Raw genomic sequence first — 27,839 nt, forward strand, 5'->3', positions numbered from 1 at the left:
TCTACTCGTCTTAGCATGCCACATGGTCCTACACTTTTCTCTTTAGTCTCTTGTAGGAGCCTCCCATTTTCAATTTCAATGAGCAATACGACTAGCGAAAAGAATATGTGAGATGGTTTTCCATTGCCTTCCTCATGTCTACTTTAAAGAGACACAAGTCCTCTTGCTGTAAATAGCTGTAGTCCATCGAGGTTCTAGCTCTTCCACCAAAAATTCTCTAGTTTCCATGTTGGTCATGGCTTGTAACCCTTACCTGGGCCCAGGGTGACTGGCAAAAAAGTAGGGATGACTACCCCCTGACATCTTAAATGACCATCCTATCAATGTTAATACAAAGACATACAAATGAATGCGGATTCCCTTATATCAATGTTTTCCAGGCTCTGGAGTTTTGTACATGTAGAACAAAAGGCATATCTCACTCTAGGGAATTGGACACTTCTAAAATTTGAACACTAAATGATTTCGTGGAGCAACCTCAGTACTCTTATCAAATATTACTATTTAGATCCATCAGATCAAAAGAGTATACTTTTTGTCAAAACTGTGTATGAAGCTGGCATAAGTTGCCTATCGTTTGTTCCTTTGAAATCAATTACCCTATTGTATATGAAAGAATAACAAGAAGCTCAGTTACAATTATTATAATTTCTACATAACTTGAAATCTAAATACCTGGACTTATCTTTGATACTTCTCTTCCTCGTCCTAAAGGGAATAATATAACTTCTTATGATACGATGGCCAGAACAGCATACAGCATTGCAATTGGGATCTGGCAGATCCCTTATACAGGAGCTTTGTACACAATTTGAGGTTTACTTTCTTTCTGCTAATGTAATCAACTATCTTTTTGCCATTTTATTATAGTCAAGCTATGGGCTGATTATTTCATACATTATTATCCAAAGTTTTAAAGGATATAGGGTGGGTATATGGCATTGGATCACAGATCAGCCAATGACCTCATTAAATGGCAAACAGGCTCAAGGGGCTAAATTACTATTCCTGTCCCTCTGTTCGTCCACGGTTATCCATGAATATTTCTTTCCACTCAGCATATTGCTGTATAGTCCCATTTAACAAGTTATTCTTCTAATAAAATTCATCCATCACATACCAAGCTTGCTTACTTTCTTTCTGTCCTTCCTAATTTAGAATGCTTGAAATTAATGTTTCAAATGTTCTTGTTGGTTTCAACTTTGTTTCTATTTTACAATCAAAATCAGTAGAACTGAGGAGGGAGAGCAATAGTATGCAGCAGGAGAGATTGTAAGGATCTCTTAAAGCTGCCATGGCTTAAAAATCTTAAAGGGACAGTATTCTGAGATTCTGTGTTTCAGTGGCAGCATCAACATCTTAAAAGTAAAAGTGAACTTCATTATAAAAAATGCAGGAGAATGTAGCAGCTTTGAAAATGTTTTTTCTGTATCTAATAATACTTTTATTTTTTACCATTTACCTGTGTACCACACAGTTCAGTGGACAGATGATATACTCTCAGGCCTCAGCTGATACCACTCTGAAACTTGATGTGCAAAGATTGCCCTGGTATGACTCCCATTCTGATTTTCCTCCCTGTGAGGAAGCACCTTACATCCAAATGGCTGAGACTAATTCAGTGATGGGAAATATGGATGCGAATCCATATGTTACCACTCTGACACATCATGTTGGAATCCCTTCATGCTAATGGTAGACTATATACTGGTAATTCTTTGAACTTCTGAGGGAAAATCTTAAGTCCTCTGGCCTTCTAATAGCATAGTTTAGGGGTTCAAGATTGCACTATTTGTTGATTTTTAATGCCAAAAATTAATACAACAAATTGTTGAAATATAGTAGCTTGTATATTAAGCTTGAGTGGTTTTGTTTTATCTGCGTGCTTTATCTGTGAGATTCTAAAAAGTTTACTAATTAATTGAATTATACTGCATTTTGTTTTCCTCACATAGACAAATGGTTTTTGTACGATTTCCTTCACTTTCTGGATTGATTAACAATCCTTTATTACTCCCTGGGTTGAATGTGGTACCTACTATCTCAGATGATGATGGAGAGCAAAGAAATTATTTTTCATTTCCTTCTGTCTCTACCAGGCAACATAGCTCACCAGGTAACTCTTAATGATCATTTTTAAATGCAGTTATATGCTTCCCTTTATAGTTTAGTTTCACTTTCCCTGAATGTTCAACGTACTTTCTGTGAAATGTATTTAAGTGTTCTCTTTGCCTTTTATGACGCAAAGCAATTAGGTCCTCTCCTAACTTTATTTATGTGTTGCAATCCTGTTAGGGGCCGTTAACGCTTAAAGAAGAAATCAGATCACCCAGCAATTAACTGACAGAACTACGCCACAAGAGTTCACATTTTTTAACAAAAACAAACTTTATTATACATATGTAAAGAGAAATTAATAAAAGTAAGCACTATTAACTTAACACTATAGCTTATCGAGACTTATGCCATAAACTCAGTTCTACTTTATATTTCCCCCCAAGAGTTCTTATCTTACAAAATCTTTAAAGTTTATTCACTTTTTCTGGGGCCAGCTCAAAAGGTATGCCACCGCGCTATGGAATTCACTCTGATCTCTCTTCAGTATTCCAGCTATTCTCCAAGGTATAGGTTTTCATGGGGTCCTTCCATTAGCTTTTGCCTCAGCGACTCTCCAATTCCTTTACCAACCTCACGACTCTGGATTCCACAGCTTGAGCATAGGCCTCCCTGTGATTCCTGCACAGTGGCTTAAAACATCAGAAAATACCCTTGGTTCCATTACCCTGCTGCTATGCTTTCAAACTGTAACCAAGCTGATTACTTCCAGAACAATGTTAACTGCTTTTCATTGAGAGGATTACTGTAGATTTCTTCCTTTAGTTTCCAACTGAACAAACCTTCCTGTCATTTTTTTCTCCCTTTCCAACTTTGCCTCATACTAAATACCACCTCCCAATCACAGGCTGCATCATGGACGATAGATCTAGCATTTACTCTACTTCAGGTGGAAGCCTGGCTTTATCTCTCTACTTACAAGGAGCTACAAGCTACATAAGACCCAAAGCTGATGCAGTCTCTTAGCTGCTTTTCCAAATGTTAACCAGTCTTGCCTGCTGGCTATGCCCTAATTGAATTCACAGAGATAAACTCAAAACAAATAATCTCTCTAAGTTCCACCCACCTTCATGGCGAGGTGACACACTACCTGATCCTAGGTAGAAATGTAAATTAACCGCCTTTTAATTCCAAAGCTTTCCTTAATTCTAGGAAGCCATATTAATATCTTAGTCCTCACTGGAATAACTGGAGACGTCATGTCTCCAGTTCTTTAGATGAGTGAGCCCACCTACTGTTTTATAATCTTACCTATCTAGTTGTTAACCTCTTAAGTTAACTTGGCCCCAACCTTTTAAATGTAATAAATTCCAAATTTGTTTGATTTGCATTTACTTCAAGGTTGCTTGTCAGTTTCTTAACCGGATGCCCCCATTTTCTATAGTTAAAACTTTAACTCCTAAAATTAAATGTTATGTTTAAGATATATGAATTATGAACTAGGTATTCGCAACACATGTCAATAACAAATTGATTAATAGAGATTGCCTGAGTAATGGGAAAATCTCTGTCTTGATCGGGATGATGATACTTGCTTGAAATATTATAAAACCAGCAACACTTATAATATTGTAAGAAAATAACATCACCTCTGATCAAGATGGTTCTTTTCCCACTGGTCAATCTTCATTCATCAATTCTATTATTCAATTAGGTCTCAGGCTTCTGATCTTCTGCTTGGTTGCTTCTAAAACTTGATTTAATTATCCGCTAATTTTAATCTCTAAATTATACCTTACATGTATTACCATTCCCAAAAAATAGATATTTAAATTTGTTGCAATTGTTGTTTGATGGTTAATATATTCCTGTCACACTTTATTTTTCTATTTGTTCAGGGATGTGAGTAACACTGGCAAGACCAGCATTTATTACCATCTGTAATTGCTATTAAGAAGGCCTTCTTAAACTGCTGAAGTCTGTGTAGTGTAGGTACTCTCACAGTGCTGTTGGGTGGGGAGTTCCAGGCTTTTGACTCAGTAACAATGAAGGAATGGTGATATATTTCTAACTTAAGATGGTGTGTGAGTTGGAGGTGAACTTGTAGGTGATGGTTTTCCCATGAGAGCACTGTCCCTCTCTGAGGTGGTAGTGATCCTGAGTTTGGGCTGTGCTGCCAAGGAAGCCTTGGCCAGTTACTACTGTGCATGCTGCCACTGTGCCAGTGGTGGAGGAAGTAAATGTTTAAGGTAATGGATGGGGTGCTGATGAAGTGGACAGCTTTGCCCTGAATGGTGTTGAGCTTCTTGTATTGTTGGAGTTCGTCCACTCCTGATTTGTGCCTTTTTGATGGTAGAAAGGCTTTGTCAAGTCAGGAGGTGAGTTACTGGTTGCAGAATTCCCAGCCTTGGGCCTGTTCTTGTAGCAAGAGTATTTAAATGGTTCAGTTTCTAGTCAATGGTGACCCCCTCCCCCAGGATTTTGATGATGGGGGATTCAGTGATGGTAGTGCCATGGATGTCAAGGGTGGTGATTAGACTGTGGTTATTGCCTAACATTTGTGTGGTGCGAATGTTACTTGCCACCTCTTCAGACCAAGGCTGAATGTTGTCCAGGTCTTGCTGCACTCGGGCACTGCCTGCTTCATTTAGTGAGGATTTGTAAATGAACTGAACACTGCAATCATCAGCAGACATTTCCCACTTCAGGCCTTATGATGGAAGGAAGATCATTGAAGTAGCTGAAGACTGGGCCTAGGATACTGCCTTGAGGAACATCTGTGGTAATTTCCTGGAGCTGATATGATTGATCTCCAATAACCACAACCATCTTCTTTTGTGCAAGTGGAGAGATTTACTCCTTCAATTTTACAAGGGCTCCTGGATGCCACACTCCGTTGAACATTGTCTTGATGTGAAGGGCAGTCACTCTCTCCTCTAGAATTCAGCTGTTTTGTCCGCCGTTGGTCCAAAGCTATAATTAGGCCTGGAGCTGAGTGGCCATGGGGGAATCTATACAGAATATCAGTGACCAGGTTATTGGTGTGTAAGTTCTGTTTGCTAGCTCTGCTGATGACATGTTCCACCACTTTGTTGTTAATTAAGAGTAGGCTAAAGGGGCGGCAATTGGTTAGAATGGACTTGTCCTGCTTTTCATGAACAGGACATGCCTGGGCAATTTTACATTTTTCAGGTGAATGCTATTTTTGTAACAACTGTGTTTATTTGTGCTGCAACACCGGGGGACTGAGGGAGCACTTCCTGCACATGCACAATGTCAGAGAGTGGAATCATCTGGCCCCGTTGGCGGCGAGCATAAGTGGGCAATATGGCGAGAAGGCCAAAAATTGATTTTAAACTGTCGTGAAACTAGATTGTGATCGTCCACTCCACCTGTCAATGGCGGCCCACATTTGCTGCCACCGCATGCCAGGAATCTAATTTCAATACTTCACCTCATTATACGCTGGAATCACTCCCCCACGCTGGATCATCCGAGCACATTGGCATGATCGCATGCTGACGTGTTTCACAACTGTAGACAAGCGACATACACCTGGCGAGCTGCACTTTGCTTGGGCCTTCATGGTTTGTTTGCCTACCTTGCTTCGGGCAGCACTCATGGTCATCAGCGCCACACTTCGCAGACAGCACCACATCAGTTTAGGGGGACTCACGGGCAGGCCTCTACCTACCAGAACAGCCGTAAGGTGGAGGTGAATTTTCAAGGGCTACAGGGCTAGGGCTTGCTTGGGGAAAGTGGAGAAGTGGTCTCAGACAAGAGAAGAGGCTGCAGGGCGATGGCTGTACTGGGGAAGGGGGGTATCCCAAGGTGTGTGTGGGGGCACATGTTGATCTGTGCAAGTAATCTTAAGATGGTGAGGGCTGAGGAGGCAGTTTCCAGTGGAGATCAGGCCAGATGGAGATGTGAGGATGTGTGTGATGAGTGAGTGGTGATGTCCCTTGAGCTGGCAGTGAGTGAGATGCCAGTGAATGTGTGATGGCCTTGTGAGTGTGAGAGTTTAGAGTGATGAGATGGTTGCCTTACCCTGGAGGCACGGATGAGATCATTCATCCTCCTTCCGCACTGGATGACCAAGCTCTTCTGTGCAGCGTTGGCACTGACCACCACTGCCACCACCTCCCAAGCCGGAGTGGTGAGTTTGCTGGACCTCCTGCGGCTAGAGCGGGGGATGGAGGACATCACGGCGGGCCTCCAAAAGTTATTCCAGTGACAGGTAACAACTCTTCCTGGCTTTCACTGGAGCAGTCCTGGGCTGCAAGCATTGAGCACTGTGTGCATGGCTGCAGTTTAGATATGGCACCTGGAGCGAGGAAACAGTGAGGTAACGGCGTGGCGGGTGATTTAGAGGCCGCCAGCCAGTGAGACGGCCTATGGCTACATAATTAATTAGGCAGAAAGCCGTTGATACGGCATGAAAACCTGGCAATGTGGATGGCGGGTAAAACGCATTTAGTGCAAATCTGGGTCGATTCCGCCCAGAGTATCAGCTGGTTGCATTAAAACAAACAAGTTGGCTGGACACAGGCTAACAATAAAGCACAAGTTACAATTTTTAGATTTGTGTAATCCTTACTGAATTGGAAGTTCTTGTATCTAGTTTACGTATCATTTATCAACTGTTCCCTCTGTCAAAATCAATGAAAAAGTACTTTGAATAAAATATTTAAGAAAAAATTAATTACCCCATATAGGATTTGAAATGATTACCCTGGGATTAAGAGTACCATTGTCTACCAACTGAGCTACATGGACAATGGAGCAACACCCTGCACGAGTCCTTAACATGCTGGGGAAAATCATTTAAAACATATATTTTGGTTTTTTTCATGGTCTGATTTATTATGGAGTGTGTCAAGTTAATTGATGTTACGTGTGGGGGATTTAAACCCCTCTCTAGATGCAGCCATTTCTCTTTCAAAGTCCTGGGTGCCTTTTTAGACATAGCCCAGAATTTTCTAGCACCCCACGCTGGCGGGATATTTCGGTCCCGCCGATGTGAATGGGGATTTCAATGGCTCGCCAGCCCTGCTGCGGTGTGGGGGGGCTGGAAAATTCCGGCCATAGAGTGGCAAATGGGTGTAAGGCGTAAAGTGTCAGTTAATTTTAGCTGCTGATTAAACTGCCTCAATCGAGGTAATTAGGTAAATCAGTAATTAGGTCAAAATCCCATCCTGCCGACCAGAAAGGCATCCAGAAGAGGTGAGCATGGAGGCTCATGGGAACTGAGCGTAGCTGCATTGTGGGCCAAGTGCACATGCGCAACTGTTCCTGACATGTTTCCTGTCAGTGGCAGGAGCCTAGTGCTTTGTAACTGTACTGGAACAGCTTGGCTGGGGGTGCAGCCAGTTCTGGAACAACACTATAACTGAGAAGTGTTTGGGGCCCATAAACCTTTTCTGTATTTAGTTCACTCAAACATTTCTTTATGTCACATGGAGTGATCGAATTGCCTAAAGGCTGGCTTCTATGATGGTGTGGACCTCAGGAGGAAATAGATGTGGATCATTATAGGCAAAGGAATGACTAAAGGGCCTATTCAAGCCTATTCACCCATTCATTTAGAACTTGCCTGATCTACGACCTAATAGTTTTCCTGCTTTTGCCTATATTCCTTAAAACCTTTGACTAACAACCTGTCAGTCTCAATTTTAAAATTCACAATTGATCAAGCATCAATGGACATTTGCTGAAGAGAGTTTCAAACTTCTACCACCCTTTGCATGTAGGAGTGTTTCCTAATTTCACTCCTGAATGTCTGGCTGTAATTTTTAGTCTATGGCCCCGAAAGCTAGACTCTCCAGCCAGCAGAAATAATGGGCAGAATTTTCTGCCTGTTGGGTGGGCCGGTCGGGAGCAGGCGCAGAGCCGATCGCCGCCACGATCGGCTGTGCGCCACTATTTTACGTGGGCAGGCCAATTAAAGCCCGCCCAGCATGACACACGGCCGGTAGCGCTCAGCGCGCTACCTGTGTGGGTTGGGGGAGGAGGGATAGGGCCTGTGCTCTTTTGTACATGTGCGCAAAAGAGCGCAGACATCTCCCTGAGGCACGGAGCTGCCTTAGGGAGATTTAAGTTCATGTTGAGAGTTTTAAATAAAGAAAGATTAAAATTATTTAGACATGTCCCCTCATGTGACAGTGTCACGTGAGCTGGGACATGTTTATGAATTGTGAAAAAAATATTTATTTATTTAATAAAACCTTCAGGAAACCTCATCTAGCCCGTGGATGAGGTTTCCTGAAAAACGCGAAGACGGCTTGGGTTCTTCGCCTGCCTGCCAACCTTAAGGTTGGATGGGCAGCTCTGTTAATTATCTAAATTAGTTTCCTAATGACCTTAACAGGCCTTTGACAGTTCGGCGGGCACGCAGCCGCCTCTGGCGTGTGCCCGCCGAACGAAAGATCTAAATGACGCGCGGTGACGTCGGGACACGCCCGAAGTCACCGCGTGCCATTTTACTCATCAGCGTGCTGGGCACGCCCCCGCACGCTGACATCAAAATCCTGGCCAATGTTTCTTTTATCTACCCTGTCTGTTCCTCTTAACACCCTAATAACTTTGATCAAATCACCTCTTAACCTTATAAATTCCAGAGAATACAACCCTAGTTTGTTTAATCTCTCCTCATAGCTTAACCTTTGAAATCATTCTAGTACATCAACACTGCATCCCCTCCAAGGCCAACGTGTCATAATTGCTCACAATTCTCCAAGTGTGGTTTAACCAGGGTTTTGTAAAGTTGAAGCATGACTTCTATTCACTTGTATTCTATTCCTCTGGATATGAAGGCCAACATTTCATTGGCCTTTTTTAATACTTTCTTTATATGCTCGTGACATTTTAAGATCTGTGGATCTGGACCGCCAAGTTTCTTTCGACCACCACTTTCTAGATTTTCACCGTTTAATAAGGACCTTGTTCTATAATTTTTGGCCTGCAGCCAATTCAATTCAATTTACTCCATGTGACATCAAGAAATGGTTGAGTGCGCTAAATGCAGAAAAAGATTATGGGCCCCAACTGCATTTCAGTTGTAGTGTAGAGGGTTTGAGCTCCAGAACTAGCTGCACCCCCAGCCAATCTGTTTTAGTAGAGTTACAAAACACTAACTCCTGCCATTGACCGGAAAGGTGTCAGAAATAGTTGCACATGCACGCGTGGCCCACAATGCAGCTGCCGGCGCATGCTCAACTGTTCTTGATGCCTTTCTAGTCAGCAGGATGGGATTTTGACCTAATTCCTGATTACCTAACTATTTTGATTGAGACAGTTTAATCAAATAAATTAAATGTGCATGACCTCACATTTGCCTACATTTAAACCCATTTGCCACCATTTTGCCCATTACTTAATATATCAATATCTCATTGTAGTTTTACATTTCCATCTACACTGCTTACAGTGCTGACTCTTTGTGTCATTTGCAAATTTGGATATGTGTCTTCCTAATAAATACAGTGAATAATGGAGGCCCTAAAACAGATCCTTGCAGGACACTGCTTGTCACATTCTACAATTTAGAGTACAGTAAGCCCTTGCTTAAGTCGTTCCAATTTAGCATGTTTTTAATCGGGCCAGTATTCATGAATAGCATTGTGGATTTTCATTAATTTTGTTTTGCTCTGGATATGATGTAGGGCTGGGTGACCCAATTGACACCATTTTGGAGTGGCCTCTCCCACTCCCTTACCCTCCCGTCATCGCCTGCCCTCCTGTTCCCGACCCTCCAGCTCACCACCTCTCCATCTTGCAGCTTACCTCCGCAGCCATGCAACCTGAAGCTGCTCTCGCTCCATAGGTTGCTTCCTGCCTTTCACTGCTCATCTCCCGAGCCCTCGCTGTGAGCGATGGCTCATGAGAGGGAAGCTGTGAATGGGGCCTCAGTCAGCAAGAGAGTTGGGAGCATGATCGGCAGCAAGCCGGAGGATCAGGGAGTGGGAGAGGTGACGAGCAGGAGATAAGTAGTAACAGTTAGCATATTTCTTTTATATTTTCTAATTTATTTTAAACATTATTTCGTTTATGAATATAGTATTTTAGCAATGCACAGTATTTAAACTTAGAAACATTAAAATGTTTTAATACTTTTTCCTGATAGGAAATGTATGACAGAACCTAATCAAAGCTTTTACATTGGTCATAATGTGAATATCTGATTGGCTTAACATTGTTCAGAACCAAAAAGAGTCTGAAGAAGAGTCATATTGGACTCGAAACGTTAACTCTGTTTCTCTCTCCACAGATACTGGCAGACCTGCTGAGCATTTCCAGCAATCTGTTGTTATTTCCCGTTATGCCTACTCCCTGGGCTGAATATTACAGGGTGGGTGTTTATGTGGGGGCGGGGCAGGGCAGGTTACATGGCTCGCGCCCTCAGAAGCAAAGTCGGCATGGAGCTGACCCACTCCATGCCCGCCTGCCCCTCAGCCATAAAGCGCTGTGGGCTAATGGGCTAAACAGGGCCAGTGGGAGACATCCGCTCCTCACTGAGGAGGAAGTCCCATCCTCAGGAGCTGCTCGCCAATCAGATTGGCTGACAGCTCCATCAGTCCCAGCAGCACCAAGAGCACATTTGTGGGCACTGCCAGGAGGAAGCAGAATAAGGCCCATTGGATCCCTGGAAACATAAGTCTGGGGTCTTGGACAGAGAGGGTTTAGGCAGGTTAGGGAGGGAGGGGCTGGGGGTGGTGGGTTTAAGGAAGCAGGTGGGTAGCTAGAAAGTGGGGGGTTCTATCTTGGGTTGGGTGGGGCTGACCCCATTCCGCAAAGCACGGCCCCTGAAGATAGAAAACTCTCCTTCCTTCCCGCCCTTTGAAAACTTTAAAAAAATCAGGCTGCCATTCCTGCCAGTGCTGCCCTTGCCAACCCCATTCTGTGGTGTTGGCAGCATGTTATTGGGGTCAATTGGCTTGGTAACGAGCCTAATTGAACCTTTCTCTATTTAAATATGGCGGGCAGGCTGCCAATTATGGCGCCTGTCCAACCCCCCATATTATGGAGGGTGGGCAGGGAAGGTGGTGGAGTGGATGCCCACTCACCCTATTTTATGTGCATCCTCCACACCCCCTCCCTTGCCGAAAACGCGGCGGGCAGTGGCACGCAAAATGCAGCTCTCTGTCTCCTTCTGCTAAGCCAATTTCTTAGCCAAGTCATAATTCGTTTTCAATTCTATGAGCTTTAACTGCTGACAGTCTCTTATGAGGGACTTTCTGGACATCCACACAAATAACATTCATAGACATTCCCTTGTCCACTAGACACCTCTTCAAAAATTTCAATCGGATTCATCAGGCATGACCTACCCTTGTGGAGTATTTAAAAGACACTTGACACAGAGTTGAGTCTTGGTGGATTTCAGCAGCAGTTTTTTTTTAATTTAGTACTAGTGTGCACATGGGAAATGTCCTTTCAGAATGCTCTAAAACGCAATTGGAAGTTATACAGTTTCTGTTGGTGATATATACCATCTTTGGGATAACTCAAAATGTTCATATCTTTCATGCCTAATTCGTTACATCCTTAATCACAAATGAGTTTACAACATAAACTTGTTTATCACCTCTGCAGTTACAGAGGAATTTGTAAAATAATCACGGAATGACCTCACCTTTAGCACAATGTCCACAGTTCATTCCAAAACATAAACTTTGCCTATCAATCCTGAAATTTTGCTGCTGCTGCATCACGTCATCTGCATATCTTGGCCCTGAGGTCAAGCTATCAGTTTATTATAGACTCATAGACCACTCATCAACTTATTTTATCCTGACCCAAAGGTCACATTCCTTTACCTTTATCACGGATTGACCCACAGGTTAGTCATCGGCTTCCGTGCCTGGCCAAAAGGTTATATGCATTCCAGATTTTTTTTTTACTGCAAACACACTTCGAACTTATATCTGCAACTTGGCCAAGCCTCGGTGATCCCATGATGCATCCTGATATGCCACTTCACCTTTACAAATCCAGCCGAAAATTTTCAAGGCATTAGTCACTGTATCCTTAATTATAGACCCTGGCAATTTCTGGACAACATAAGTTAGGCTAAACAGTGGACACGATGGGCCAAATCACCTCCTTCTACATCATCATAATTCTGTGATTCTGTGGTACAGTAATTCCTCAAACTTTAAATGCAACAACTTTAAGCGAACCAGATATTCCCATTACAACCAATGTAAAAGCTTTGGTTAGGTTCTGTAGGACATTCCTTGTCAGAAGAATACATTAAAGTATTATACCCTGGAAGTTTAAATACTCTACATTACTAAATATTTGTATTTGTAAACAAAATAACATTTAAAATAAAATAAATTTAAACATATAAAAGAAATATGCTAACTCTTTCTACTTCTTGCTCGCTGTCTATCCCACTCACCATCTCTCCCACTCGCCACCTCTTCTGCTCGCCATCTCTTCCACTCCTCAACCCTGTGACTCACCACCAGTCATGTTCCCCAACCCACCTCCTGGCCAACCCTCCTGTTCCCCGACACTCCAGGTTGCTGTGAGCGAGGGCTCGGGAGATGAGCGCGAGGGGCAGGAATCAACTTACTTAGTGAGAGCAGCTTCGATTTGCGGGGTCGTGGAGGTAAGCCGCAAGCTGGAGAGGCAGTGAGCGGGAGGGCAGGGAAGCGGGAGCAGCAGCTTCAAAATGGCGCTAGTCAGGTCACGCAACCCTCTGTCACACTTAACTTCGTAGAGTACTGATTCATCAGCTGAAGAAGGGCAGTAAGTGGTAATCAGCAGAAGGTTTTCTTGCCCTAATTTAACCTCATGCCATGAGACTTCATGGGTTCTGGATTCAATGCTGCAAATTTCCAGACTACTCTCTCCTTACTGTATTCTACTATGCTGCCACCTCTGGTGGGGCTGCCTCTTTTCAACTACATTTTGAAAATAAAATACCAAACTTTTTTGAGCAAGTTATATTTGTGGAAGAAAGCTTCACAATTAAAATTTTATGAGGATCTTTTACATCTTCAGTTAAAGATAATAGTGCTGTATTAATGTTGAAAATCTAATGCCATAATTTTTCCTTCATTTTCAACAGATTGTAGAAGTGATCCTCCTGAGCATCCACCTCCTGTTGCTGTTCCCTTGCTAGAAATGGGGTTTTCTTTGAGGCACATTTGCAAAGCAGTTGATGCTGCAGGTACAGTAAATAGTTCGAGATAGCGATATAATTAATGATTTCAGATATGCATATTGGTGGCAAATTAGACTCTTTAGGTCAAAGCTGTTCTTGCATGTGCACTGATTTCTTGAAAATAGGTTGGGCATATAATTTTATTGTATGAAGCATTTATCAGGTGCCCATAAATTCCTGATATTTCCAATATGCCCAGGAGTGCTGAACTCAAAAGTTTACCTCATGTTTTTCTCAATTTTAAATTTAAAAATGGGCCTAGATCCCAGATGTGTATTTTATGCAGAGAGTAATGATGCATAGCAGTTGTTGTCAGATGTTTCTGAAGTTCAATATGCTTGTTATTCAAGGATTTATTTACTACAAGAACAACTTCCATTTATATGTTTCAATCCTCCAAAATGTCAGAAAATGTGTCAAGGGAAAATGAAAACAAAGGCCGGGATTTTGCAGCTCCATCATGGCGAGACCTGCCACGGGGGATTCGGTGGCTCAGTTATAAGTCCATTGGCTTTTGGCGGGACTGGACGAACCCAGTGGCAAGTGGGGCCAGAAAATCCCACCCTAGGTTTTTATGAGGGGTGGCTAAAGGCTTGCTCAAAGAACTTGATTGTAAGACTTAGTAGTAGCTAGAGGGGCTTCAAAAAGAAATTCCAGAATGTGGGGCCTGGGTGGCTGAGAGAAAGCTACTGATGGTGGGGTGAATGAAAGAAGAGATGTATAAGTATGGTACAGTGCAGAAGGAAGCCATTCGGCCTGTTGTGTCCGTGTATGCTTTCTGCAAGAACAACTCAGCTGGTTCCACTTTCCTGTCCTTTCTCCATAGCCTGCAAATTTTTTCTCTTGTTCATTTCACTTTTGAAAGCCCTGATTGTATGTGCCACTAAAACACTTAAGTAGTGCGTCCTAGATCCTAGCCACATGATGTGTGATTAAGGCCACAGGCAAAGGAACAGAGTTTGGGACAGGTCATATGTCTACTAGACATAACAGAAATTGAAAGGGATGAGGCTTTGGATGGATTGAATCATAAGGATGCGAACTTGAAGTTTGAGACACTGGGAATGCTGAGACAATGCAGCCTCATAAGGATAGGGATAATGGGTGAGCAGAACTTATTGCAGGATAGGATGCATGGCGCACAGTTTTGCAAGATTTGAAATTCACACAGGTTGGAGAATAGGAAACAAACCAGGTAAGTATTGGAGCAATCAGTTTTGGAACTCATTGATACATGAATGAAGGTTTCAGTGGTAAGTGGGCTGAGATGGGGATATAGTCGGGCATTATTATGAAGGTGCAAATTCGTGGACTTTGAACGTGAGGAGATGGGATCAGAAACTCAGGTCAGGGCCGAAGGTATGCTGAAGTTGGAACAATCTAATTCAACCTGAAATAGTGGCCCAGAAGGAGGGTGGAATTAATGGTAGCAAAGATACAGAGTTTGTAGTGGCGGCTGAAGACAAGGACTTTAACATTTTGATTGTTTAGCTGGAAGAAATTACTACTCAATTGGATGTTGGACAAGCAGTTTGCCAACCAAGGTAGTGGAAGAGTGGAAGTGGGCAGATTGTGGAAAGTTGAGTTGGTTATAATCAATATACCTGTGGAAGCTGATTCCATGGGAAAAATTTTCCCACTGTTGGGGGGGAAGTGCAGCCATTTTACATGAGCAGGCCAATTAAGACCCACCCAGTGTGACATCCGCCAGGAAGCACTATGCGTTCCCTGTATGGGCGGGGTGGGGGGCGGGGGGGGATTCCCTCAGCCGGGAGTGCACTCTTTCGCGCATGCGCATGTGCGCGAAAGAGCACACAGATCTCCCTGAGGCTAAGTGCTGACTCAGGGAGATCAGCTCCGATTTAAAACTTTTAATAAACATGTTTAAAAATTTTCCCTGCCATGTCCCCTCATATGACACTGTCACATGAGTTGGGACATGTGCATAAGTTTAATTGAAACCTTTCTTAAAAATTTAAATACCCTAAATTCCCTAGATTTGGGAAAGGTTCCATTAGATTGGAAAATAGCAAATGTAACTCCTTTATTCAAAAAGGGAGGGAGACAGAAAGCAGGAAACTACAGGCCGGTTAGCCTAACATCTGTCATAGGGAAAATGTTAGAAGCTATTATTAAAGATGTTATAGCAGGGCACTTAGAAATGTTTAAGGCAATCAGGCAGTCAACATGATTTTGTGAAAGGGAAATCATGTTTAACCAATTTATCGGAGTTCTTTTAAGAAGTCACGTTTTCTGTGTATAAAGGGGAACCGGTGGATGTACTGTATTTAGATTCCCAGAAGGCAATTGATAAGGTGCCACATCAAAGGCTGTTGCAAAAAATAAAAGCTCATGGTGTAGTGGGTAAGATATTGGCATGGATAGAAGATTGGCTAGCTAACAGGAAACAGAGCGTAGCCATAAATGGACCTTTTTCTGGTTGGCTGGATATAATGAATGATGTGCCATGGATCAGTGCTGGGGCCTCAACTTTTTACCATTTATATAAAAGACTTATATGAAGGGACAGATGGTATGGTTGCTAAATTTGCTGACGACACAGATAGGTAGGAAAGTAATTTGTAAAGAGGACGTGAGGAGGCTACAAAGTGACACAGATAGGCTAAGTGAGTGGGCAAAGACCTGGCAAATGGAGTACAATGTGGGCAAATGTGAAATTGTCCAAGAATAAAAAAGAAACATATTATCTAAATGGTGACAGATTGCAGAGCCTTGAGATTCAGAGGAATCTGGGTGTCCTAGTGCATGAATTGCAAAAGGATAGTTTGCAGGTACAGCAAGCAATTAGGAAAGCTAATAGAATGCTATCATTTATTGCGAGGGGAATTGAATACATAAACAGGGAGGTTATGCTTCAGTTGTACGGGGCACTAGTGAGACCACATCTGGAATACTATGTACAGTATTGGTCTCCTTATTTAAGGAAAGATGTAAATGTGTCAGAATGGACAGGTTGTCTTATGAAGAAAGGTTGGACAGGCTAGCCTTGTATCCATTGGAATTTAGAAGAGTAAGAGGCATGCATCCCAACGTCATCACGTTCGCGCACAACACTATGGTTGGCAGGCGTGCTTCTGATTCCCATGCGTGTCCTCCGACAATTAAGCCCATTAAGGAGCCACTTGTCAGTGATTTTACGTGGCCCATCCACTTTCCCTGTTGGTGGACGGGCAAAATGGCCAGCTGGCCTTCACGTTTTCACTACAAACTATATCCAAGGCAGGATGAAATGTCTGAGGTTAAATAAAATAAAAGAAGATGTTTGAGGGATGAGGTGTTATGTGTTTTTTTTAATATTTGTTCATGGGGTGTGGGCGTCGCTGGCTATGCCATATTTATTGCCCATCCCTAATTGCCCTTGTTCAGAGGGCATTTAAGAGTCAACCACATTGCTGTGGGTCTGGAGTCACATGTAGGCCAGACCAGGTAAGGACAGCAGATTTCCTTCCCTAAAGGACATTAGTGAACCAGATGGGTCTTTATGACAATTGACAATTGACAATGGTTTCATTGTTATCATTGGACATTTAATTCCAGGTTTTCATTGAATTCAAATTTCACCATCTGCCATGGTGGGATTTGAACCCAGGTCCCCAAAGCATTACCCTGAGTCTCTGGAATGCTAGTTTAGTGACAATACCAATATGCCACCACCTCCCCATGGTGGTCTGCTATCAAGTGCTTGAATTTTCAGTATCGACACAGTTGTTGAGCTCATTTTATGTTTACAGTGCTGCAGCTCCATGAGGCAACTCCATAGCAACTGTCGGCCTTCAGAGAGCGCCTGCCACACCCTCACTTCTCTCGGCGCCCGACCTCCCTAGCAGCACTGAGCATTTCTCAGCACACGTTTCACGCTGCCTGCCAGGGGCCGACCGCAGCCGGAAGCACATATCGTGTCTGCTTCCAGTCCACCAATCGCGCATGCCCGAAGAGAGCAAGATTCAGGCCATTGTTCCAGAGGAACGATTGTAACTAAAGTTGGCTCTTTAGAACATTGGCTATATTTTTATCCTATGATTAGGGATGGAAAGGATTATGCAAGCCAACCAGTATTTGTTATTCTTATTTGCTGGTAGGGGTCAGAAAAGTGAATGGGTCTATGTTGTGTTCCATTAAGACCCATAGCTGTTGTCAGCTGTATTGGGTTGTGGGGTGGGAGATAATCATTTTTGGTGTTGCTTTCCATCTTTCAGGATATGTCTTTTCTTCAGGTGGAGGAAAATGCACCTTCTGAGTCTGGGAGCAGATTTTTTCCACAGCAGACAGGAAGGGTTGACCTTCCACTTGTCTAGAATAATTATTACCTGGTGGGAAGACGGAGTGTGGGTACTGGTGTTAAATTTCTCTGGCTCGCTTATCATTGGGGGTCAGGGGGCAGGCCACACATTTCAGGACCTACCAAGTGAAGCTACAAAATAGACCACGGACACAATATCACCGAGTACATCCTCAGTGCGAAGGTGTTGAGTCACATAGGAGAATGGAGAAGCAACATATCAGGCTATGTTGTTAAAAGAGCAGTGAAGTAGGAGACCAAGGAGGGAGTGAAAATTAGTAGCAAAGGCAGCCACATGATCACAGACAGCGATGGGGCAACAGATGAGGGGAGGGCTTATGTATGGGCTAAGGCCTGTAAAAGCAAGATATAATATAGGCTTCTCTGCCCCTTGGTTCTTAATCTCTCAATTTTAATCATTTTTAAGAAGGTAGGTTGGTTTATCCAGTGTTGTGAGTGTTTGATACCAGAAAATGCAATAGAAATGCTGCAGTTACAAGATAATGACTTTCTAAATATGTACATCATTCATTGGTGAGGCCACAGCTGGAGTACTGTGTGCAGCTCTGGTCGCCACGTTATAGGAAGGATGTGATTGTACTGGAGGGGGTGCAGAGGAGATTCACCAGGATGTTGCCTGGGATGAAACATTTAAGTTATGGAGGGAGGTTGGATAGACTTGGAGCAGAGAAGACTGAGGGGCGACCTGATCGAGGTGTACAAGATTATGAGGGGTGTGGATAGGGAGCAGCTGTTCCCCTTAGTTGAAGGGTCAGTCACAAGGGGGCATAAGTTCAAGCTGAGGGGCAGGAGGTTTAGGGAGGATGTGAGGAAAAACCTTTTTACCCAGAGGGTGGTGACGGTCTGGAATGCACTGCCTGGGAGGGTGGTGGAGGCGGGTTGCCTCACATGCTTTAAAAAGTACCTGGATGAGCACTTGGCACGTCATAACATTCAAGGCTATGGGCCAAGTCCTGGTAAATGGGATTAGGTAGGTAGGTCAGGTGTTTCTCACGTGTCGGTCCAGACTCGATGGGCCGAAGGGCCTCTTCTGCACTGTGATTCTGTGATTGTACTTAATTTCCATGTTTATTGAGTACCTTTTTGATCTATGTGCACAAATATAAATGGATGTTGCTGATTCCCTTTATGTAGGTGTTTCTGGGGATGCAGACCCACAATCAATTGAACAACTAGCCAGCTGGATGTTGGAACATCCACTAGCGGAGGAACAGGAAGTCATTGTTTACTCTTCTGCAACTATGGACAATGATTTAGAGACACCTGTAGAGCCTGAAGTTATAATACACAATCAAGCAACAACACTCATGTCTCCTGAAGGTGTTGACAGGGAAGATGCAATTGAAGGGTAAGCAGCAAGTCTGAAGAAGTTAGTATTTGGGCTTTTGCTCAAAACCTTATCACTGATATCAGCTAAGTTTGGTTTGAGAATCGTTCACAAGATAAATTCTCCACCAATCCATTTTTTTTAAAAAAAGGTAAATATTTACTTTAGAATTAACAAGCTGATACCTGAGATAAAACGCTTTAATCTTAAGCTGAGACAAAAGTGCTGTTCTGTTATAATAACAAGGGTTGAAAGAAGATCTAGTAAGATGTATTCTAAGTAATCAAAGCTTTTGATTAGTGGAAATAGTTTTTCCTCATTTTCCTTGTCAATGAACTAGAGGGCATAAATTTAAACTGTATCCAAAAAAAACAAAGGAAGTATTTAACGAAGCCTTTTTAATAGGGCTGTGAGCGTGTAGAAAACCCTATCGGGAAAATGTGGTAGAAGCAGTATCCAAAATAACATTTAAAAGAGAAACTGTTAAATATATGGAAAAGAAAAATTCTTAGGAAGTAAGACTGACTGGATAATATTTTCAAAGTCAGCCTATCTTATGTACTGTAATATGGTTCCTCTGATTTTTAAGATTTTCTGCTTAAGTAGGATAGAATACAATAGCCCCAATAAATTAAAATATGCTTTAAATTTTTTTTTTCAAATCCATTACAAAAACATTAATTCTGCTTTAGGATGAAAGAAGGGCAGAACTTGTACCATAAATGTCAGCTAGATTGTAAGGCAGCGGTAGTTCCTACGTCATGTTCAGTTAGTTCCTGTCAAAAGAAATAATTCACTAAAGGTCTGAATTGAAATTAACTTTGCAATCATTTACTTTTGGATTTCTTTAGGAAAAAAGTTACTCTCTAATAGTTAACACATGAATATATCAAACACTGTTTAGCACTGTTGTATCTAATCTAGAGGAATTAGCAATCAACATAGATATCAATTTTGGTTAAATTTGCTGATGACACAAAAGTAGGGACATAAGAACTAGGAGCAGGAGTAGGCAATTCAGCCCCTCGAGCCTGCCCCGCCATTCAATACGATCATGGCTGATCTCATTTCGGCCTCAACTCAAATTTCCCGCCCTCTCCCCATAACCTTTTAACCCGTTACTAATTAAAAATCTGTCTATCTCCTCTTTAAATTTATTCAGCATCCCAGCATCCACTGCATTCTGAGGTAGTGAATTCCACAAATTCACGACCCTTTGAGAAAAGTAATTCCTCTTCATCTCTGATCTAAATCTACCAGCCCTTAGCCTAAAACTATGGCCTCTCCTTCTAGAATGCCCCACAAGGGGAAACATCCAATCCACATCTACTTTGTCTATCCCCTTTAGCATCTTATAAACCTCAATTAGATCTCCTCTCATCCTTCTAAACTCTAGCGAGTATAGTCCTAAATTGCTTAATCTCTCTTCATAAGACAAGCCCCACATCTCTGGAATTAATCTAGTGAACCTCCTCTGAACCGTCTCCAATGCAACTACATCCTTCCTCAAGTAAGTGGACCAAAACTGTGCACAGTACTCCAGGTGCGGTCTCACCAATACCTTGTACAGTTGCAACAACACTTCCATATTTTTATACTCTATTCCTTTAGCAATAAATGCCAAAATTCCATTTGCCTTCCTTATTACCTGCTGTACCTGCATACTAGCTTTCAGCGATTCATGCATGAGGACACCCAGATCCCTCTGCACTGAAGCATTCCGAAGTTCCTCCCCATTTAAATAATAAGTGGCCTTTTTATTCTTCTGACCAAAATGGATAACTTCACACTTACCCATTAGACAGCATTTAAGAGAGATGAAAGAGTATAAGATTTACAAAAGGATTTAGGTGGGTTATGCAATTGGGCAGACACTCTACGTGTGAAATACATGGACCCTTAGGTTTTGGAAGTAGCAGTAGGCAAGCCACTTTCACAATTCCCCAAATACATTTTAAAGAAATTTGTAGAATACTAGAATGTATAGTTCGAATAATGAAGTAGGTCTACAGATGTTTGTACGAAAGCTTTATAATGCTCCTGCCAGAGAACATTTGAATTCTGTGTTGGTCACGATGCCATAATAAAAGAGATGCTTCCATTGGAAATGATACTTAAAAAAAGATACTGTTCCCAAGCCTAAAGGAGTTGAGTTGTGAGGAAAGTATAAAGAAATTTAAGTTTAACAGTCTAGATACAAAGAGGTTTAGTAGAGCATCATCTAAGTATTAAAGCAAGTAAATATAACAGAGGAATAGAAGGTCTATATCACAAAAATATCTTTACTTGGTGATATTTGGAATAACATACAAAAGAAAGTAATCAAATCAATAGAGTTATTTAAAACGCGATTATATGTTGGCTCACATCATCTCAATTGATTTTTCTCATGCTCACTTAGTAAACAATCCAAATTAGAGAATCTTGGAGAATGTTTAAATTACCAGCAGTTTATTAGACTTATATTTTGTATAAAATGCAACAAAGCTGTCTTAAAATATCAATAATAACTCCTAGCTATTATTATCTTGATCTTTTGCTTTTCCCCAACTTCCTTCCCTATTGATGAACAGAACAACTGATGGTTTGGATCAGATAGAAAGAGGAAACTTTATAGATGTGCATTTGACTAGAAATAGGCCTCCACCTGCTCGAAGACGTAGAGCAAGTCAAGGACAGCGATCTGCATTCAGAGGAACTGGTAAGATGCAGTTATATAAGCCAATAGTACAAGTCGTGATTCTACTGTTGCTGTTGTCAAGTTGATTTAAAAAACTGAAGGCATTGCCAACAGTGGTGTGGCAAAATGTGCAAATGCATAAGATGCCAGAGTCAGAAGAAAAGAGAAGCGGAGGAGTGGGGTTGCAGGGCCAGATATTGATGGGATGAGGAGAGACCATGCAAGGATTTTAACAAAATGATAAGAATTTGTGATTGACTAAAGAAGTTAAAGATAGTATTCGATTATAAGAGAAGGCTAACAATGTTGCAAAGAAAAACAGTAAGCCGGAGGATTGGTAGAGTTTGACCTGAGGATGGCCAAAAAATTGGTGGACATGGAAAAAATTGAATGAATAAACAAATTGTAAAAGCTTCTACATGTACCCGAGACAAGAGAAATTATAATGGGGATTATGGGAATGGCAGAGATGTTAGACAAATGCTTTACATCTGCTTTTTCAGTAGAAGACACAAAAAAGTGGGGAAACGGGATAATGAAAGTGAGGAACTTAAATAATTAATATCAGTAGAACTAATGGACTAAAATCTGACAAATCCGTGAACCTGATGGCCTATATCCAAGGGTTCTAAAAGGTAGTTGCAGAAACACTGGATGCATCAATTGTCATCTTCCAAAATTTCCTAGATTCTAGAACAGTCCCAGTGGATTGAAAGATAATGAAGGTAACACTACTATTCAAGAAAGGAGGGAGAGAGAATATAGGGAACTTATAGACCGGTTGGCTTGACATCAGGTGTTGGAAAAATGCTGAAATCCATTATTAAGGAGATGTTAACAAGGCAATTAGAAAATCATGAGTAGGCAAAGTCAATATGGTTTTATGAAGAGGAAGTAATATTTGACAAAGATATTAAAATTTTTGAGGATGTAACTTGCAAGATAGATAATGGGAAACCAGTGGATGTAGTATATTTGGATTTCCAAAAGGCATTCAGTAAGGGACAATATAAAAAGTTGTTATACAAAATAAGGCCTCATGTGGTTGGGATAACAAGAGTGGATAGAAGATTGGTTAATGGACAGGGGAATTTTCAAGTTGGCAGGCTGTAAGTAATTGGGTGCTGCAAGAATCAGTGGTAGGGCCTTAGCTATTTACCATCTATATTAATGACTTAGATGAAGGTATCAAGAGTAATGTATCTGAGTTTGCTGATGATATAAAACTAGGTGGGACACCAAGGTGTGAGGATGACAGAGTCTGCATACAGATATAGACAAGCAAGAAAGTGGCAGATGGTGAAATGTGAAGTTATTCATCTTGGTAGGAAGAATAGAAAATCAAATTATTTTTTAAATGGTGAGGAGCTTTTAAATGTTGCTGCTCAGAGAGATTTGGGTGTCCTTATACAACAACTTATATTGTGCCTTTAATGTTAAGAAACATGCTAAGTGGCTCCTCAGATGTGTTGTAAAGCAAAATTAGACAACGAGGTACATAGGCAAATTTTGGGCAGATGACCAAAAACAAGTAGGTTTTAATGAATGCCTTAAAGTAAGAAAGCCTAGGCAGCTGAAGGCACAGCCACCAATGGCGGAACACTTAAAATGGGGATGCTCAAGAGGCCAGGATTGGATGTGCGCCAATATTTTGAAAGCCTGTGGAACTGGAGGTGATTAAAGAGATAGGCAGGGACAAGGCTATAAAGGGATTTGAAAGCAAGGATGAGAATTTTAAAATTGAGGCATTCCTTGATCAGGAACCAGTGTAGGTCAGTGAGCACAAGAGTGATAGGTTAGTATGAAATGGTCTGAGTAAGCACACGGGCAGCAGAATTTTGGGTGACCAAAGTTTATGGAAGGTAGAATGTGAGAGGCCAGCCATGAATCCATTAGAATAGCCAAATTTAGAGGTAACAAATTCATGAATGAAGGTTTCAGCTCCAGATGAGCTGAGGCAAGGATAAAGTCAGGTAATATTATGGAGCTAGAAATAGGCTGACTTGGTGATGGCATAGATATGCGGTGGGAAGTTCATCATGAAGTCACATATGACACCAAAGTTGCAAACATTTTGCTTTAGTCTTAGACAATTTTCCAGGAGAGGCATAGAGTCAGTAGTTAGGGAATGAAGTTTGGAGAGGGACCGAAAATAACAGTTTCAGTCTTCCTAATATTTAACTGAAGGAATTTCCTGCTCATCCAGTACTGGATGTCAGATAACCAATCTGATAATTTAGCAACAATAGAAGGGTTGAGAGAGATGGTGGTGAAATAGAGCTAGATGTCACCAGCATACATGTGAAAACCAACTGTACTTTCAGTTGAACTCACCAAAGAGCAGCTTGTAGATGAGAAATAGGTAGGAGCCAAGGATAGATCCTTAGGGGGCACCAGAGGTTACAGTGCAGAAGCGGGAAAAGAAGCTATTGCAGTTGATATTCTGGTTACAATTAAATACATAAGAATGGAACCAGGCAAATGCAATCCCACCCAGCTGGATGGCGATGGAAAGATGTTGGAGGGGATGGTAGGGTCAACCATGTCAAAGGCTACAGATAGGACTAGAAGGACAAGGAGTAATAGTTTATCTGTGTCAAAGCCACATAAGTGTCATTTGTGACCTTGATTTGAGTCATTTCGGTACTGTGGCCGTGGTGGAAATTTGATTGGAGGGATTCAAACAAGGATTTCTGGGAATGCTGGGAACATATTTGGGAGTTGACAACATGTTCAAGGATTTTGAAAAGGAAAGGGAGGTTGGAGGTGGAGCAATACTTTGCAAGGATGGTGGAGTCAAGAGTTAGATTTTTGAGGAGGGGATGGAGAGGTAGAACTGTTAACAATGTCAGCTAACATAGGGACCAGGAGGGGATGTAGGATGGTCAGCACTTTAGTGGGAATAAGGTATAGGGAGCAGGAGGTGGGTCTCATGGAGAGGGCATGATCAGAGATGGGAGAAAAATTAATGAAATATTCGAGTTCAAGGCTAGGGCAAGAGGAATCTTTAGAAGAAGTTTGGCCTGTTGGGCTAGTGGAAGAGGTAGAGGCAGCTGATTGGATGGTCTCAATCTTTGTGAGAATGAAGCCCATGAGCTCCTTGCACTTATTGTTGGAGGTGAGTTGGAGGAAACAGAGGAAAGGGGTTTTAAGGAGATGGTTTGCAGTAAAGAAACTGGGGATTATCTTTGCATTTCCAGATGACCCTGGAATATTGAAAAGTTTTAGTGGACGAGAGCAGGACGTAACAGGGTTCTATGTGGTCCTGCTAGATGTTCGGGTGAATGGCTAAACCAGTGTCTGCCGTTCAAGTCTTCGTCCTTTGGACTTGAGGTGCAGGGATGAGGAACATACCAGGGGATCAGCCAGGGTGAGAGAGAGTAAGTTAGCACACTGGTACTATAAGCAATAAGAAAGGCAAATGGCATGTTGGCCTTTATTACAAAGGGATTGAGTAAGGAAGTCTTGCTATAGTTGTATAAGGCTTTGGCAAGACCACAACTGGTGGAGCACTGTGCACAGTTTTGATCTCCTCATCTAAGGAAATATGTACTTACCATGGATAATGTGAAATTGAATCCTGGGATGTGAAGGTTTTCAGTGATGCTATGTTGACTAGAATGGCCCTATACACACTAGCTTAGTAGAATGAGAAGTTATCTTATTGAAACATATAAGTTTCTAAGAGGGGTTGTCAGGGTGGATGTTGAAAGGTTATTCCCCTGGTTGGAGAGTCTAGAACTAGAGCACATAGTCTCAAGATAAGGGATTAGTCAAGGGATCAATCATTTAAGTCTGAAATAAGGAAGAATTTCTTCACTCAGCAGGTTGTGAATTTTTGGAATTCTCTAACCCAGAGGGGTGGGGATGCTCAGTGATTGAGTATAAACATTGAGATATATCTTTGGACTCTTAAGTGAATCGGGGAAAATGGGAATTGGGCAGGAAAGTGGATTTGAGGTCAAAGATCAGCCATGATCTTATTGAATGACAGAACAGAGTTGAGGAGTCATATGGACTACCCTAATCCTCTTAAGTTCTTAATTTTAAAGTTTCGGTGTTTGGAGACCAGGAGTCCATACAGGTAAATAGGGTTAGACTGATGGGTGTAGAACTTGAAGCAGAAAGGATATGGGCAGCAGAGTTTTGATTGAGTTGAAGTTTATGGAGGGAAGAGAATGGGAAGCTAGTCAGGAGAGCATTGGAATAATCAAAGATAAAAGCAAAAAACTGCGGATGCTGGAAATCCAAAACAAAAATAAAAATACCTGGAAAAACTCAGCAGGTCTGACAGCATCTGTGGAGAGGAACACAATTAACGTTTCGAGTCAGTATGATTCTTCGACAGTTCTGTTGAAGAGTCATACGGACTCGAAACGTTAACTGTGTTCCTCTCCGCAGATGCTGTCAGACCTGCTAAGTTTTTCCAGGTATTTTTATTTTTGTATTGGAATAATCAAGCCTGGAAATGACAAAGACTTAGTTGAGGGTTTCAGCTGCAAATGGACTGAGGCAGTTAAGGAGGCTGGCAGCATTTTGAGGTGTAGCAGGCAGTTTAGCCTGAAGCAAGGATAAGTTAGTGGGGGATGGAATCAGTGGTGAGGATATGGATTTTGTGGTGGGGGAAAATTGGTTCCAGTGTTTACCTGAAGGAAATTGTGGCTCATCGAAGATTGGATAACAAACATAGCTGTCTGGAAAAAAGGCAGTTGGATGATCGAGAAGGTTGGTGAATTGGTAGACTCCGAAATGAAGTAATTTTGAGCAGTCTGAATCAGTTTCAAGTAGACCTGAGTGAAAGGCAGAGATTCCCATAACACTAATTGGGAGTAGATTAGTAGTTTTAGTTAGGCCACAAAGATGACTAGTTTTATGACATTTTTGTACTTGTGTGATTGGCATTGCAGCATGTAACCATATTTTACTGGGTGAGTTTGACAATGGATACAAAAAGTGGAAAATTGTTCCATTCCTTGGTCTTTACATTGTTCCCTATAATGAGTACAAAACCCTGATTGAATTGAAATGACAGGAAGAAGAATGCAAATTCTAATAATCTGAAGCAAAGACAGAATGGCAATTAGCCATAGTCCATGAAGGATCATAGGCATCTCTCTCTATTGGTTGCATAACATGAGGGCCACCACTCCAAATCAAACATGGGGCAAGGCAAGGAGGCAGGCATCCATGAGCTACCACAGCTGGTACAGGTGGTAGATGTTGGCATCATTCTGCATCACACTCTAACCATCTAGCCAACTGGGCTAACCGACCCCACAAAGACAGAAGTCACTGGAAATAGGTGTTTTAAGTAAAAGAGTTTTATACCTTAAAACCCCTGAAACTTACACATTTAAGTTCCAAATTCTCAATTTCTAAGAATGGGGTCCTTGGTTGTGCCTGACCTAACAAGGTATGAATAACTAGTATTTATGAATCAAGTAGAATTTTTTAAACAAGATTTTACATATACTTAAGGCCCTAGGATTTCTCAAGTGTTGCCAACACGGTGATACCTTTCTTCTCTGTCTCTGAGATGACTTTATGTTGAACTGTATCTCGGAAGAAGAAACCATGGTAAAGCTGTGCCAATGAAGACTTTGATTTTCCAGCTTTTATCTCTACTTCTGATTGTTCCTCATCCCTTATCTGGAAATAGTCCAAATTAATCTCTTCGATTGGCTTAGGGCGAGGGTCATCTGGTATCACCCCCACCTCTGTAACTAGAGTCATGTAGACTGAAGACAAATTTCCATACCTTATTCTGTGGGCCCCCAGAGATATATTCCGTTGTGAACAAATGGCACATCATTGTAGATACAGATCAGTTGTACGATGTTGCATCCTTATCAATAATACAACCTATCGCAAACATTCCCAAGTCTCACAGATACTAAAGCTATTGAGAACGAAGGTTAATAACACTTCCTTACAATAATGTCAGGAAAAAGGAAAGTTCTCCTCTAATATAGATGTTCCACCCTACAGATATTGTTAATCAGTTAAACCTAATAATAAATGGCTTTGTTTAAATATAAGGTGTCATCCTAAATTCAAGCTGCTGAGCTCAAACATTTTGTTTATTTCTTCAAAACTGACAAAGAAACCCTCAATTGCATAGCATAGTTAAAACAAAATATAGCCCCTTAAACCCAGACTTTTCGATACCTTTAAGGTAACTAAGTCATTAACACCAGTTCCTCACATACAGCTGCCTTAACTGTAAATTGTCTCACTAGCAGAAATTTAAACTGAGCTGTGTAAAAAGTGTTCAAGATAAAAC

General features: G+C 41.7%; 1 protein-coding gene across 8 annotated transcripts in view; it reads left to right on the forward strand.

Moving 5' to 3' along the window:
* LOC144685847 (putative E3 ubiquitin-protein ligase HERC1) overlaps nt 1-27,839 on the forward strand; it is a 429,767-nt gene that overhangs the window by 226,588 nt on the left and 175,340 nt on the right. For all 8 annotated transcript variants that reach the window (XR_013577800.1, XM_078550801.1, XM_078550834.1 and 5 more), the window contains 4 exons: nt 1,956-2,116; nt 13,133-13,234; nt 18,684-18,897; nt 21,450-21,577. Coding sequence is in view for 7 of the 8 variants with exons in the window: in XM_078550801.1 (XP_078406927.1) it covers nt 1,956-2,116; nt 13,133-13,234; nt 18,684-18,897; nt 21,450-21,577 (605 nt within the window). In the remaining variant the exon portion in view is untranslated. The remainder of the gene's footprint in view (nt 1-1,955; nt 2,117-13,132; nt 13,235-18,683; nt 18,898-21,449; nt 21,578-27,839) is intronic.

This window comes from Cetorhinus maximus, chromosome 1, assembly GCF_964194155.1.
Source record: "Cetorhinus maximus chromosome 1, sCetMax3.hap1.1, whole genome shotgun sequence".
NCBI lineage: Eukaryota > Metazoa > Chordata > Chondrichthyes > Lamniformes > Cetorhinidae > Cetorhinus > Cetorhinus maximus.